Raw genomic sequence first — 16,309 nt, 5'->3', positions numbered from 1 at the left:
TGTGGAACTCATTACCACAGGAGGTAGCTGATGCCAAAACATCTAATGTATTGAAGGGACGGCTAGATATAGCACTGGGGGGAAAGCAGAATTAGACTACTGAGTTGGATGATCAGCCATGATGGTGATGAATGGCCTCCTCCTGCTCCTATCATCAAGGTTTCTATGTTACAGCATCTTTCGGGTTTTCTTTAGTTTGAACAGTGGGTCTCTGAATTGACAAAATGATCTCTCGTTTGAAGCTTGTTAATTTTGTATTAATATGGTGTCAATCTGCATGCATAAGGTCATCTCTAACCAGGCAAGTGCCAAGAATTATATAAACAATTAAATGTGGTTAATCATTAATCTTTTTCTTGAACTAGCGCTCACACTCTTCAGTGAATAGTTGAAATCCTGCGTTCACAAATCTGCTTTACATTCTCCTGTATGTTGCAATCTTGCTTGCAAAGTTCCCTTACATTAATTAACTTGCTGCTTCCCCTCCTCTCTCTAAGTTCCTGTTCCGGGTAAACGCACTTCCTTAACGTTAAATTAAACGTGTTTAAAACGTACAGCTGTAGGTTTGTTTCAGCCTGCTATCACGTCGGTAAGCGTCCCGATCAGAAACGGCTTATTAATCATTGAGTTATGTAGGAGTGGGACTGGTGGTGGAGGGAGGGGGTGTTGAATTTCTGCTGTAATGCGCCATTCGTGAGTAGACACGGACCTTATAGTGTCTTAGTCACAGTGTAACTGACACGGAAGTGGAGTGGAGCGGAGCTGAGCTGTTTTCTTGTACATTTCACTATCGCTTTGGACTGTAGGTAAGATATGGCTTCTCCGCTATAATGGAGCAGTCAGTCTCAGCGAAGCGGCGATGTGAGACATTGGCAGCCAATTTGGAAAGGCTCCTTGTCTTTCGAGGTTGCATTGTTTCTGAGTGGTCGAGGGAGACTGCTTTCGGTTTGAGGTTTTAATTAGCGCCGAGGCGAGGCGGTTCCCTGCATTGAGCGGGGTTTATGTTGTTTCAGACTCCGAACTCGCTCGCAGTGAAATTTCAGACAGAACCACCATTACAGCTCAGCGCCTGGAGCTCATTCGAGACTCGTTAGTAAATTATAGAAGGAATTTGCATCACTTTAGTGTGGACCCAGGCTTGCCCTTCTCAATGTCACTGCAGGCCTGGGTAGGATTGACCTTGTGAGGGGAGAGGATGGTGTCCGAGGTGAACTAGGGGAGCTGTAGGCACTGAGGGATGGGGAGTTAAGATTGAAACAGAGACTGTGACTCCAATCCAGTGTAAACCAGAATGGGAATTTAAATATGAGCATCTACCCTGCTTCATTTCTGCTATTTCTTCACAGCACAGTTCCTGTTGAGTGTTTTTTTAATTGTTTTTAACTAAAACAGTGCTGAATGGCCTTGCTTAACCAGCTGTGTGCAGAGGGAACTTGCCCTTTGCTGGATCAGAATGGATTAGGATATCTGTCTGGTTAGGCCTTGGCTCCTGTGCTTATTTTCAGCTAGCCTGCCCAGAGATCTTTCCCATCTCTGGAGCCCCTCGGTCCAACTCTTCCATACCAATCAGATATCCTAGATTAATCTAATCTCATTTGCCAGCATTTGGCCCATATCCCTCTAAACATTTCCTATTCATATACCCATCCAGATGCCTTTTAAATGTTGAAATTGTACTAGCCTCCTCCACTTCCTCTGGCAGCTTATTCTATACACTCACCACTCTCTGAAAAAGTTGCTCTGTAGGTCCCCTTTAAATCTTTCCCCTCTCACCCTAAACCTCTAAGTTTAAAAATCACACAACATTAGGTCATACTCTGGTGTTGAGTTTTAACTTCGTCTACCCCAGTCCAACACTGGCACCTCCACACCTAAACCTTTAGTTCTGGACTCCCCACCCCTGGGAAAGACCTTGTCTATTCACCCTATCCATGTCCCTCATGATTTTATAAACCTCTATAAGGTCACCCTTCAGCCTCTGACGCTCCAAGGAAATCAGCTCCAGCCTATTCGGCCTCTCCTACCAACCCTGGCAACATCCTTGTAAATGTCGTTTGAACCCTTTCAAGTTTCATAACATCCTCCCTTCAGGAGGGAGACCAGAATTGCATACAGTATTCCAAAAGTGGCCTAATCAATGTCCTGTATAGCTGCAATATTACCTCCCTCTTCAGTGCATCTCATCTGGTCCTGGTGACTTATCATCTTTAAGTGCAGAGCAGCATTTTTTAATTTAAATTATTCTATTTAAAAATAATGAAAGCTTGTAAATAAGGTATCCATGTACTTGTAGCAGGAATACTGAGTGAAAGATTTGGAGGTGGATGTAGGCCTGGACTTCCATTTAGTGTTTAAGTCTGAGCTGTTGGGGTTCCTCAGCATACAGTGTTGAGCCTGATCACATTGAGCCACAATTTTAATCAGTTAAATCAAATAAAGTGTTTAATAGTATCCACATTTAAATAGGGTTGAACTTTCTCAAGTTTTGATGTTACTGGGACAGTGATACCCAATGCAGACTGGGTGACTGTTCAGTTAATAAGCATGGCATGAACCTCTGGCCACTGCTCATTTTAATACAGCTCTTCACTCTCCTGCTTTCTATTTAGTTGTGCTGCAGTTCCAGTGAAACATGAAACAAGCTGGAGGAACAGCACCTCCTTTTCCCTTTTGGCTATTTTATAGCCTCTGGATTCACCGTTGAGTATAACAACTTCACATGCTGAACATGTTTCCCCCCTCCATTTTGATCGCTCCCACCTCCCAAACAACTGGTTTTCTGTTTTTGGCAAAACTGGGCTATATTCTACCATTAACACTCACCCAGCACCTCACTCTCTTCTCTACAACCAATACCATATCAATTGCCTTTTGTTCTATGACACCTGTGAACTCTAATCTCCCTTGTCCTCTAACCTTCCCCTTTCCCCCTCTCATGACTTACCTGTTTCGTCCACTTGCTCTCAAACTTCTTCTCCTAAGATAAAATCCATCACCTTTTTTTGTCTCTCTTTGAGTTCAAAAGGAATGAGACAGATTTGAAACATTAACTCTGTTTCTCTCTCCACAGATGCTGCCAGACCTGCTGAATTTCTCCAGCACTGCATTTTATATTTCAGATTTCCAGCATCTGCAATATTTTCCTTTTGTGTTACTACAATGCAATGTTACTCAAAAGCAGGAGTTTAAGTGTAATTAGATTCAAAGTGTGTTTAATACCCTTTTTTAATTGCAGGGTTCAGATATTATACCAGTGACAGTGAAATTAAGTTTAAAATAAAAAAAAGAATCTGTATGTGCTTTTTTATTTATTTGTGGGAAGTGGACATTGCTGGCTAGGTCAGCATTTATTTTGTATCTCTAATTGCACTGGAAAAGGTGGTAATGAACCACCTTCTCGAATCATTGCAGACCTTGGACTATAGTTACACTATTGTTAGGAAGGATGTTCCAGGAATTTGTATCAGTAACACTGAAGGGACAGTGATATAGTTCCAAGAGAGAATACTGTGTAACTTGGAGGAGAAACTGTTCCCTTTGCCTGCTGTCTTTGTTCTTCTAGCTGAATATATTGTGGGTTTAGAAGGGGCTACTGAGTTACTGCAGGTACATCTTGTAGATGGTATACACAGCTACTGCTATGTCATCGGTGAAGGGTGAATGCGGTGCCAGTCAAGCGGGCTGCACTATCCTGGTTGGTGTCAAGCTTCTTGCCCATATTTGGAGCTGCACCCACCCAGGCAGGTGAAGAGTATTCCATCTTATTCCTGATTTTTGCCTTGTAGCAGAATTCCATGCTGTTGTTGCCTCGGTATTGTACATAGTGAGTCCACATCAGTTTCCGGTCAGTGGAAACACATAGGATGTTGATAGTGTGGGATTCAGTGATGATTATTGAAAGTTGTGGTGAGATTCTGTTGGAGATGGTCATTGTTGGCATCTGTATGGCAGGAATGTTAGTTGGTCAGCCGATACCTGGGGATTGTGCAGCACTGGCTGCATAGCGGCATGGACTACTGCAATATCTGAAGAGCCACCAATGCTGCTGAATGTTGTTCAATCATTGGTGAATGTCCCCAGTGCAGATCTTATGACGGAGGGCAGTCATTGATGGTTTAGGTGATGATTTTGTACCTTGGATAATGTCCTGAGGAGATCTTGTAGTATTGTCCTTAGACTGAGATGACTGACCCCAAAGTGACCCTAACCTTTGTCAGGTATGCATTCAAATGGTAGAGGCATTTCGCCTGAGCTCCAGCTTTGCTAGGGTTCCTTGTTGCTCCAGTCAGTCCAGTGTTGACCTGAATTCCAGTCTCTCTTGTCTCATCTCTGGAATTCAGTTCTTTTGTTCATGTTTGGACCAAAGCTGTATTAAGGTCAGGAGCTGAGTGGAACATGAACCGAGCAGGTTATTGCTGAGTAAGTGTTGCCTGATAGCACTCAATTAATTCCATTGTTTTACTGATGATTGACCAGTTGACTGAGCACTACACAGTGGATTTATTTAGATTTTTTTAATGGGTAGGAGTAATCATGGGCGATTTTCCACCTTGATGGATGGATGCCTGGGGTAACAACCGATGCTGTGATGGTTACGGTTAAAATCTTGAGCATAACGAAACCCAGTAACAAAGCCTTTTCCAAAAGCATTTTGAAAAGCATTTTCCAAACAAACGGACTTTTGGCTGAGCAAGTGGCTGAAGAGCAGGATGCCAGGGGTTTCATGATCCAAGCTGTTGCACACTGTTAGAAAAAGCCCTGGAAGTTCAATTTGTGTCTCATTCTCTAAAAGACATTGTTTTTATATTTGTGCTTGTTCCTCAGACACGATGGCAGAGGATATCCAGACCAAGTTGAAGAATTACAAGACGGCACCTTTTGATGCCAGGTTTCCCAACCAAAATCAAACCAGGAACTGCTTTCAAAATTACCTAGGTGAGGAATTATTGTGAGAAGAATTCTCCTTTTGGCCAGAAGCAGAAAACATGGCTCGTAATTTAGCCTGGAATTGGTTTGTACAGTGTTAAACCCCCTACAATACTTTAAAAATTGGTATTTTCCTTTCAAGGAATGGCAACATTTCTGTGATTATTTTAGTTTTCTCAAATTTGCCACTTTTTGCTGGAAGTAAATGGGATTTAACCTGTTCACAGAAGGTTTCAAACAGATAAATGAAGCTTAATTCCAATGCCGACAAGATACTGAAATGTACAGAATCTAATTAAAATGCAGTTGCGAAAGTGGTAATCCTACTTGGCTTTTATGATGATTAAACAAGCAGCTTCCAACACTCTTTTTTTCAGGCAGAATTGACAGTAATTTATACCATGGAAAAAGTGAGGACTGCAGATGGTGGAGATCAGAGTCGAGAGTGTGTGGTGCTGGAAAAGCACAGCAAGTCAGGCAGCATCTGAGGAGCAGGAGAATCGACGTTTTGGGTAGGAGCCCTTCATCAGGAATGCCCAAAACGTTGATTCTCCTGCTCCTCGGATGCTGCATGACCACCTATGCTTTCCCAGCACCACACACTCAACAGTAATTTATACCAAGCATTGTAACAGAATATCGAGCTAATTTTTGTTTAACTGTGATCAGTAGGTTTTGGTTTCATTTGACTGGTGTTGGAGAATGGAACTATTTTCTCCTGTATCAGAAATGACCGCCCTTGTGGTGCATTTGTAATGGCCTGGATGTAAATCAATTTCTGGAGTCAGCGCTGACTTGGAATAAAATGCAAGTTCATAAATCATTGAATCCCTCCACCATGGAAGCAGGGCATTAGGCCCATAGAGTCCACAGTGACCCTCTGAAGAGCATCCAATGCAGACCCACTCTATTCTCCATAACCCTGCATTCCATGAATGATCCACCTAGCCTGGACACTACGGGCAATCTAGCATGGCCAACCCACCTAAGTCTCGCAGACACGAGGAGAATGTACAAGCTCCACAAAGACTGATGCCCGAGGCTAGAATCGAACCAATGTACCTGGTGCTATGAGGCAATAGTGCTAACCACTGCGCCTCCGTCCTGGTCAGTTAGTGCCGAACAGTGAGGTTTTCTAAATGACTTTAAGAAGGCGTTTCAGTTTGCTGCATCCATTATGATGTCAAACCTTGGTTGTAAAGTGTTTCCTCAAGAAGGTCTGGCTGCTGGCTCGGGTCTATCTCAGTCTTGAATTACAGTTCTTTTTCTTTTTTCAGCAAGGGCACCCACAGCAATTAATGCCATAAAATATCACAAGGTGCTTCAAAGGACTTTGAAAAAAAAACAAAATTTGAAATTGTCCCACTATTGGACTTTTGGCTGGTGATTAAAAGATTGATCAGAGAGGTGGAGATTGAAGAAAATGAGGTGATGAAATTTAGGGAAGGCATTCCACAGCACAGTTGTCACTGGTGGAGTGAGCAACTAAAACAGAGCGATACATGGCTAGAAGTGAAGGAATTATTTCTGAGGGTTGTGTGCTGGAGATTAGTGATAGGGAGGGATGGGAATTAAGAAAAGGACCAGAACTTTCAATTTGGAGCATTGCTTAACTGAGCCAGAATAGGTCACAGGAGCAATAGGTGAATAGGACTTTGTTGAGGTCAGGATATGGGAGGCAGGGTTTTGGGTGAGCTGAAGTTTATGAAAGTGGAATATGGGGCATGCACTAAGATTGATAAGGAACTGAGCTGCACCAATACCTCATCAATAGTTCTAGTTATTCGGGGAAGAAGCAATGGCTTAGTGATATTTTTGCTAAACTATCAGTCCAAAAACTCAATGTTCTGGGGATCTGGATTCAAATTCATGGCAGATGGTGGGATTTGAATTCAGTAAAATCTGGAATGGAGTCTAATGAAATCCATTACCAATTGTTGGAAAAACCCATCTGGTTCATTAATGTCTTTTAGAGAAAGAAACTGCCATCCTTACTCCAGAGCCACAGTAATGTGGTTGACTCTCTGGGTAATTAGGGTTGGGCAATAAATGCTGGCCTAGCCAGAGGTCCACATCAGTGAGTGAATATATAAAATTTGCCAGAGGACTGGTCTAAGCCTAGTTTAGGTGGAGTCAAGTAGAACAACTGCAGCCCAGTAAAGGTGCCAGTAATTCATTGATATGACAGTGTGGCTTCGAATCAATGAGCACTCTCCTGAATATTTAATCATCTAAATTGTTCATTGCTATTGCACTCCTGTACATCCTAGAGATGGGCCTGAAATCGGTTAACCCCCAATTGTGCTAATAATGAATCATCAGCTTTATACTGCAGTGATTTTCTCTTTTGTTTGAGTGCAGTATATTTGTGGATGGTATTATAATACTGTCCTCCTTGTGATTGTCTTACAGACTACCATCGTTGTACTAAAGCACTGACTGCAAAAGGAGCTGATACTTCTCTATGTGAGTGGTATAACAGGGTCGCGAAATCACTCTGCCCAATCTCCTGGGTATGTAATGGCACAATGTATAATACTAAAGTGTTTTTAACAATAGGTCGTGCTTCTTAAAGTCAAATGTTGATCATCTAAGCTATTTATTTTGGAAGTCTGAACTAACATTGGTTTTGTATTGTAGTTAATGTAACAAAAGGAAAACAATGTTGCATTGCATTTTATATTAGGAGAAAGTGAGGACTGCAGATGCTGGAGATCAGAGCTGAAAAATGTGTTGCTGGAAAAGCGCAGCAGGTCAGGCAGCATCCAAGGAGCAGGAGAATCGACGTTTCGGGCATAAGCCCTTCTTCAGCAACACGTTTTTCAGCTCTTGCATTTTATATTTTGTTATATAAGCAAATGAACTGCAATAATCATTCAGGTAGTTCAAAACCTGAAATTCTGCTGATTGTATCATCGTATAACTATATATTTATTTTCCATCTTTTAGATAAACAAATGGAATGACCAGTTGGCTGAAGGCACGTTCCCTGGAAAAATCTAAGGTGTGAATGCAACCTGATTGATTGAAACACTTACAATGTTTCCAAAGCTTCCAGCCTTCACCAAAATAAATACTGAATATTAAACTGGTTACTTTCTTACCTTTTTTGTCCTTCTTATTTTGTGTAAGTCAGGGGTACATGTAGAGTAATGGGGAGGGGAAGGGTCTGTGGGGGGGGGGGAGCTGTGGCATGGCATGGTGTTACTCTTTGGAGGGTTGGTGTGGACTTGGGTCAAAAAGGCCTGTTTCCACACTGTAGGGATCCTATGTTGTGTGATTCTAATAACATAGGATGCAATAATTCCACATTCTGGGGCTGGGGGAGGTTTCACATGAATGGAAATAATCATGAAAGAATTGCTCTGTATTAGTTTGCAAACCTCTAGACAAATTTCATCATCTTTCCTAACTGCACTGACTGGCCAGAAATCCCAGGGCAGTCCCATTGTCACCGTTTCTGCTGAATCTTACCAGAGCTCCCATCGATTCAGGAATGCTGGCCAAACAAAGGATTAGCTGCTTGATCATACCAGCAGGATGACTGAGGGAAGGCAGAGGCTGCAGAAGCTAGAGCAGAGGCAGGTATCTCTTGCATAATATCTTATTGGTGGGAAGAGGTTCTCTTGAGGGTGACCTCCTGACCCCAATTCTAGGCACTTAGCTTCTTGAGGTGGTGGTGGTGGTGGGGGATGCAAATATGGTATATGTGTACCCTGTCACTTGTAGGATATCAGAGCAAGTGGGATGAAGCCTTTTAAAGGTAACCATTTAACAGTTATCATTAAAGTAGAAGGTTGAAAGGCAATCTGATAAAAGTTTATAAAATAATGAGGTATAAAGAGACTTAATGGTGGTTGTCTCCTCCCCCAGGATGGGGGATTTCAGGACTGGGGAGTATGTTTTTAAGTTGAGAGGAGAAAGACTATATTTTTAAAAAAAAGACACTAGGAGTAGTGTTTGTTTTACAGAGAGTGTGGTTTGCCCGTGGAATGAACTTCCTGAGAAAGTGGTGGACGTGGGTACACTTACAATGTTTAAAAGACATTTTGGGTTGATATGTGAACAGGAGAGGTTTGGAGGGATGTGGGCCAGGAGCAGCAGGTGAGACTAGTTTGGGATTCTGGTTGGGCCAAAGAATCTGTTTCCATGCTGTAGGACTATGACTTCAGGCCAATAAGGCTGTCTACAACCATTCTTACCAACAGCTGTGGATCCACATGCTTCCGTGGAGGAATTAAACTCCATACTAGTTTTGCTTATGGTCCTACAGAGATACATAGCACATCTGCAGTTTCCGTATAGTGATCTTGCTAAATGAGTACATTGAAAGCAAGGAAAGTAAATGGTGGGGTTGCAGTTGTGAGAACCTCTCACTGATCGAGTGGTTGGAACATTGCAATTTTACTCAGGCCCATTGATAAAATACTGTCAGTGGGTATTGGGAAATAAATCATCTCTGCAGGAATTTCTCTGGGTAGTGTCCGAGGCCCAACCATCTTCAACTGCTTCCTCAATCCCTTTTCCCTCCATCACAAGGTCAGAAATTTGCTGATGATTGTACAACATTCAGCACCATCTGTGACTCTAATACTGAAGCAGTCCAAGTTCAAATGGAGCAAGATCTGGACAATATACAGGTTTTGGCATGTTAATTGGTAATGCATATTTGCACACAAGGGTCAGGCAACGACCAACTCAATGAGAGAAAGTAAACATTTTTCCAATGCGTTACCATCACTGCATGTCCCACTAACAATATCCTGGTAGTCATCATTGATCAGAAACTGAATTGGACCAGCCATATAAAATACTGTGGTTACAAAACAGGTCACGTACTAGGAATTGTGATTCCCAAAGTCTGTCCATTATCCAAGAGGCACAGCTCAAGATACAAGGGAATTTCTCTGCTTGACTGGCACTCCAATCACCACTTTCAACATTCACTCCCTTTATCACTAACTCTCGGTGGCAACACAGTGCAATCTACAAGCAACATTGCAACAGCTCACCAAGAATACTACCTTTCAAACCTATGACCTGTATCACCTAGAAAGACAGGGGTAGCAAATACATGGGAACACCATGACCTACAAGTTCCCTGTCAAGGCTCTCACCATCCTGACTTGGAAATATATCTGTTCCTTCAGTGTGGCTGGATCAGAATCCTAGAACTGGGCGGCACGGTGGCCCAGTGGTTAGCACTGCTGCCTCGCAGCGCCAGAGACCCGGGTTCAATTCCCGCCTCAGGCGACTGACTGTGTGGAGTTTGCACGTTCTCCCCGTGTCTGCGTGGGTTTCCTCCGGGTGCTCCGGTTTCCTCCCACAGTCCAAAGATGTGCAGGTCAGGTGAATTGGCCATGCTAAATTGTCCGTAGTGTTAGGTAAGGGGTAAATGGAGGGGTAGGGGTGGGCTACGCTTCGGCGGGTCGGTGTGGACTTGTTGGGCCGAAGGGCCTGTTTCCACACGGGAAAGTAATCTAATCTAATCTAAACTCTTTACCTAAGAGCATTGTGGATGCTCCTATACCCCATGGACTGTGGCAGTTCATGGCAGCTCACCACCACCTTCACGAGGAGCATTAGAAATGAACAATCAGCAATACCCACATCTTGTCAAAGAATATATTAAATCTAGAGTGTAGTGCTGGGAAAGCATAGCAAGTCAGGCAGCATCCAAGGAGCAGGAGAATCGACGTTTCGGGCAAAAGCCTTTCATCAGGAATGAGGCTTGTGGGTTAGGGTTGAGATAAATGGGAGGGGGTTGGGGTTAGGGGAAGGTAGCTGGGAAAGTGATAGGTGGATGAAGGTGAGGGAGAAGGTGATAGGTCAGAGGGGGCAGTGATGGCAAACCTTAATAGGAGTGCTATCAATTTCATGAATACAGAGGTAAGCTCAGCCTTATAACTTGGGTTTATATGGATTAGGAACGAGTAGACTATAGAACACCTCATGCACGGTCCTCCATTGAATGGCTGTTCATTAGCTTCAACTCAATTCTTCTGCCAAACCCTAATATATTTTGACTCCCTGAGACAAAAGAAACTCTCAGCTTTAAATAGATTCCACGATGGGGCATCCACAGCTTTCTGAGGTAGAGAATTCCAAAGATTCACAACCTTTAACTAAAGAAATGTATCCCTATCGGAGACTGTGCCCCATGTTCTAGATTTCCCAGTCAGGTGGAACAACTCCTCTGTGTCTGCCCTGTCAATCCCCTTCACAAACGGGCTCTTGTTACCTGTTGTCTGTGATATAGAAGGTCATGAATGAGCTTAAACCTGAGTGCAGACACTTAACACATATTTCTCATGACATTACAGTGCTGTCCTGACAGAATGTTGTCCTCTTGGAAGTGCTGTTTTTCGGATGAGATAGTTCAACTTTGCCCTACTCATTGGGTTGGAAGAGTCTGGTAAAAGATTTCAAAATCTTGGAAAAAATACTGTAAATATCTGAGTTCATGTTCAAGCCAAAACTCCACTGATCTTAAACACCATCTCCTCTGCAGTTGAGTGTTTTGAACTGGCTGGAAGGACATCTGTCATTCTTTGCCTCTCAGTGAAGTTCTCTCAGACATGTGCAAACACTAGGGCAAAATATACTTCTAAAACACTGCAATGGGTTTTCTCCAGTGTCACACACGTAGTGTTCAAGGAATTCCAGGTCAATCCTGGAGTTTGGCTAATCCTATTCTGGAGGTGCAGATGCATTGCACCCATTGTTATTGACCTGAACTTAAAGTTAAAAACAAAAACAAACACTTACAGATACGCCGAATAGACTTAAGGTTTTTCATGTGATACTAGACTCCCTCCAACTCGCCTCCCAGCTCAGATCAGAGCTAGTGATTCCAGAACTTCACTTCAGTTCCCTGACTCAGAAAGAATGTTTTGCAGAGGAACTGTTTGAATAGTGTTTGTGGAACACAATACAACTCATAATATCTGTTTTCTTCTTAACAGTTTCGTAACACAGTCTTATAACACAGGGAGGGTGATATCATGTGCGGCTGCTATCCAGGGTAGACAATCTACTCAAAGTTTAAAACGTGTGATACTTTCCTCCCTTAAATTATCTTTGTAAAACTTTTCATTCACTTCAGCTCTTCTCAAGCTAAAAACAACATAAAGCTGTTGAGAAAACAGTAGCAAACCGACTTCTGGAAGAATCACACTGACAGTTTTATTGGAATTTATCCAGTACCTTTCATGACCTCAGTGCACCTGAAAAGGTTTTTACGACAAACTAATTATAAACCTTTTGTAATGTAAGAAATACTTACATAGTTATCACCGACTGAAATCCACACACATCTCCAACCTGTCAGGATGAGAACTGAATTCACCAGATTTTTTAATTTGAAACAATAAATGTTGCATATGGTATATTTTTGCTATCATCAAGGGCCTTATTGTACAGCTATGTTTTAAGAAAAGCTATTAAAATTACAAGCAGGTTTTTTGGAAGGACTATTTTTGCACTAGTGTGCCGAAACAGCGAAGTACATGATTGAGAAGGAGGAGAGGCAATGAGTAGACTAAGAGATACTTTAAATATAGAAATATTTCATTAAATAATTCCTAATAAATCAAATTCAATAGATATATTTAGCATTTTACCAACCTTCTTCCTTCACAAAAGAATGCTCAAGTTTCTTCCCCAAACATTTCCTCTGTCACTTTGCAATATAACCCTGTACACAGTAAATTCAATATGGGGAAGAGTATATTTTGTTTGTTGCACTAACGTCAGAAACGTGGAGCAGAAAGTCGGGTCAATTGACATCTGGGATGCTATGAACGCATGCAGGGCTCTGAAATTTCACCTGTGATGTGTGCATAGTCTGTGGTGTAAATTGTGCTGGGTCTCCTATTGGTGACAGCTTCCGTGCAGTCAGAGTGAACACCTGCCGGAAGAAGGCAAAGTGTGACATCAGTGAGCATGCAGCAGTGATTTGATGCTGGTGTTGCTATTTTGGAACCTTTCAGAATTTTAGAATTCCAGTTAATACTCTCACTTAACCTCTGAATATCTGAGCAAAGGTTCAGTTGTCTGATACTACCCCTGCAAGAGTTATTTCAAACTACTTACAGGTTGTTTGTTGTTATTTTCCAATGTTTTTGCTACAATTTTACACATAATTGTTGTTTCATCCAGGCAATTTGGTTATGACAGAAAGGTTCACATTAGGAACACATTACACACATGAGGAACTCTACTGAGAATAATGCAACATGTGAATGTAATTCTCATAAATGTACCTTTTTCAAATAATGGATTCATAATTAGTTTGCTGCATTAAAATTGTTAAGTTATGGAGGAAAATAGATTTCATTATAATATATATTTGTTGCTTAGAAGTTGATATTCATTTAAACCAGAACATTAAAGCTACTTAAATTGCTCTTTATATTTGAAAATGTTTTTTTTTTAATAAGTATTGTCATTCTTTACATATCACATACATATGTACAATTATTACATGGAAAACATTAGAAAGAATAAAGTCTGATATGTGTCCAAGTACAAGACTGTATGGGTATGTTATATATTTCTTCAATGCTACAAAAATTGTCACAGAGTTCGTGAGACATCAGCACTGGTTTTGTGCAATGCACTTAATCACGTTTTGAAGTTAGATTGTATTTGGATTTTGCAATAGTTGCGTTTCCAAGTGAGGCATTACTAAGAGTTCTCAATGTGAGAAGAAGCCATTTTGACTCAGCACAGCTGATGAATATACATAGTTGTATGTTGCTTTTTCATTACTCCACGGAATTGCTGGAAGGATAGAGTCATCAGATTACTTGATAAATAAATTTTTCAGTAGAATATTAGCAGTCAGTGGCTTAAAGGTTATTTAGTGCTCCTTGAGTTTAAAAAGAAATTACTTATTGAAGTAGTGATAATTTGTTTGGATTGATACTGATTATATTCTCATTACAGGAATACAGTTTACCAAAACAGGCACTGGAACTAACAAGTTCACAAACCTCTTGGAACAGAGTATGCATAATAAACAAACTACAGAATTTCTTAACAAAAATATTCAGCATAGGACTTGCTTGAGTACAGCATGTTGCAAGTGATTGAATATTTGTTTAAACATAACTGTCATGGATTTTATCAAATTGGAGGGCAATTTACTTGACAGAGGCATAGACAGATGCATTTAATCTTGACTACATTTCGAAACATTGATTTTTGTCAAATTACAACCAAGTTAAAAAGATGGGACTAATAATTACTTGCTATTTTGTTAAAATTCAATTTTGCAAGGACACAGTTTAATGGCAACAATGTGCAAATAGACACAAATGTTTGGTAAGACAGGCACACCAAAGTGAGATAGGGTTGGGGAGGGTGCATATATTACTCTTATTAGCTCATTCTGCCACTTCAATTTCTTTCCAGCGGATATTGTGCAGACAGCTCTTGTGAATACAGTAAACAAGGTTCACTGGGTACTTGACTCGAAGGTGCTGAAATATAATTGCAGGTGACCCAGCACTTTCTTTGCCTCTGTTAACAGACTAAACAGCCAAGAAAACGCAAAGGAGAAAATAATTAAATGTATGGGTATTTAAACCAATGTCAGATAAATAGTGTTTAAGTTTGGTTAATCTGTAGTTGCTTTGAAGACAAATTCCTGTCCGCTTTTGTAAAAAGAAAGCAAAACTATGTTTCAAACATAGACAGCACAATCCAAACCAAAAGCAATAATTTGCAGATAATTCACCATGATGAGATCTTTATAAAAACCTTCTTCTCCCAAATGATCCTCTGTCAGTCATACATGTCTTTGGACGTAGAGCTAAAAGAAAACCAAAGATGGAATCTATTGGTAAACGGAGTTTACAAAGAGTAATTGTTAAATTAACATTAACAAAAAGGAAGCTTAAAATCAACTGCTTCCTTGCAATGTTTTTTTAATAGAGACTGAAAGTATTTCTTTAAATAAAACCCCCAGTAAATGCCATTGCGTAAAATGTACAGCACGGAGAAACAATTCAGCCTAACCGGTCTGTCTGTTTACCCCCCAATTCTGCAAATCATCCAAATTACACTAACACATGTCTCTTGATTGCATTTTCCCTCATCTACCTATCAAATTCTAATCTCAAACAACTAAACAGATTCTGCCTAGACCAGTAAGTGAATTCTACAGCTTAATAATTGTATGCAAAATGAGCTTTATATGCTCTGCTCCAGACCCTTTAACTTCTTGAACCATCTTCTATCGAGGCTGCTCTGTCGATTCACAGTTGTAAACACTTCCACCTTGACTGTATACTGCATTTTCTGTTATCCAGAGCTCCCTGATTGGATCTGATTAACAGCCACAATCAGGGAACTCATATTTTATGAGGTCCACCCAGCTGACCTTGTTACAATCACTACAGTCACCTCTTCAAAAATCTCAATCAAGCTGGTGAGACACAATTTCTCACACAGAAAGCCATGTTGACTATCCCTAATTGGTCCTTGCCTTTACAAATGCACACAAATCCCGACCCTCAGATTCCCCTCCATCAACTTACTGACCACTGATGTAAGGCTCAAAAGGCTCACCAGTCTATAGTTCTCGGTTTTTCCTTAAAGCCTTTCTTAAATAATGCTACCACATTAATCAATATCCAGTGTCCTGGCACATCATCTGTGGCTGTCAATGATACAAGTATCTAATCAAGGGGCTCAACAATCACTTCTCTAGCTTAATATTTCTTCATGTGATATCAGCCTCATGACGAAGGCCAGCATTGTTGCAGGTCCTCACTGCCTTTGAGACGTTGGTGAGCCACAGTCCGCTTTTGGTGCAAATTTATCCCAACTGCAAGGGAGGGGAGCCTGCAGTTGGTGGTGTTCCCATGTATCTGCTGCTCGTGTGTTACAGATGGTAGAGGTCACAGGTTTGGAAGGTGATCTTAGAGGAGCCTGGGTGAGTTGCTGCAGTGTACCCTGTAAAAAGTATACTACTTGCGACTTTTGAGAAGATTTGTAGCTCAGGTTGAGGTTGAGGTTGTAAGTTTACTCATTGAGTTCTCAGATGTTTCGTCACCATGCTAGGTAACATCATCAGCGAGTCTCCGTTGAAGCGCTGGTGTTCTGTCCAGCTTTCTATTTATGTGTCTGTTAAGGTGAATGATATCATTTCCGGTCCTTTTTCTCAGAGGTTGGTAAATGGGATCCAAATCAAGACACATAAATAGCAAGTGGGACAGAACACCAGTGCTTCAACGGAGACTCACTGATGATGTTACCTAGCATGGTGATGAAACATCTGAGAACAAGTCTATCAGCTCAGTTAGCAAACTTACAATTAGTATATACTATTGCCACTTATGTCAGTGGTACAGCAAGTGAATGCTTGAAGGTGATG

The 16,309-nt window shown here is 41.2% G+C and overlaps 2 protein-coding genes across 5 annotated transcripts in view; one reads left to right on the top strand and one right to left on the bottom strand.

Moving 5' to 3' along the window:
* Positions 1-434: 434 nt before the first annotated feature.
* On the top strand, positions 435-8,029 carry LOC122560500 (cytochrome c oxidase subunit 6B1). Of its 2 annotated transcripts, none has more exons than XM_043711161.2 (4): positions 435-589; positions 4,825-4,935; positions 7,339-7,439; positions 7,876-8,029. In XM_043711161.2, exons 2-4 carry the CDS (start codon positions 4,830-4,832, stop codon positions 7,927-7,929), a joined length of 261 nt encoding a protein of 86 aa, XP_043567096.1. In that variant the 5' UTR covers positions 435-589; positions 4,825-4,829; the 3' UTR covers positions 7,930-8,029. The 2 variants fall into 2 exon arrangements, with proteins under 2 accessions (XP_043567096.1, XP_043567097.1); XM_043711162.2 differs by lacking the exon at positions 435-589 and adding an exon at positions 646-806.
* Positions 8,030-13,295: 5,266 nt separating this feature from the next.
* katnip (katanin interacting protein) overlaps positions 13,296-16,309 on the bottom strand; it is a 152,760-nt gene continuing 149,746 nt past the window's right edge. The window contains exon 28 of one of the 3 annotated variants that reach the window (XM_087997997.1): positions 13,296-14,743. In XM_087997997.1, the coding sequence (XP_087854123.1) occupies positions 14,682-14,743 (62 nt within the window). In that variant the 3' untranslated portion in view covers positions 13,296-14,681. The remainder of the gene's footprint in view (positions 14,744-16,309) is intronic. The other 2 variants (XM_043711164.2, XM_043711166.2) reach the window with 2 other exon arrangements.

This window comes from Chiloscyllium plagiosum, unplaced genomic scaffold (assembly GCF_037043375.1).
Source record: "Chiloscyllium plagiosum isolate Xiang-an unplaced genomic scaffold, Cpla_swu_hap1 HiC_scaffold_20, whole genome shotgun sequence".
Taxonomy (NCBI): domain Eukaryota; kingdom Metazoa; phylum Chordata; class Chondrichthyes; order Orectolobiformes; family Hemiscylliidae; genus Chiloscyllium; species Chiloscyllium plagiosum.
This window is presented reverse-complemented; position numbering and strand designations above follow the sequence as displayed.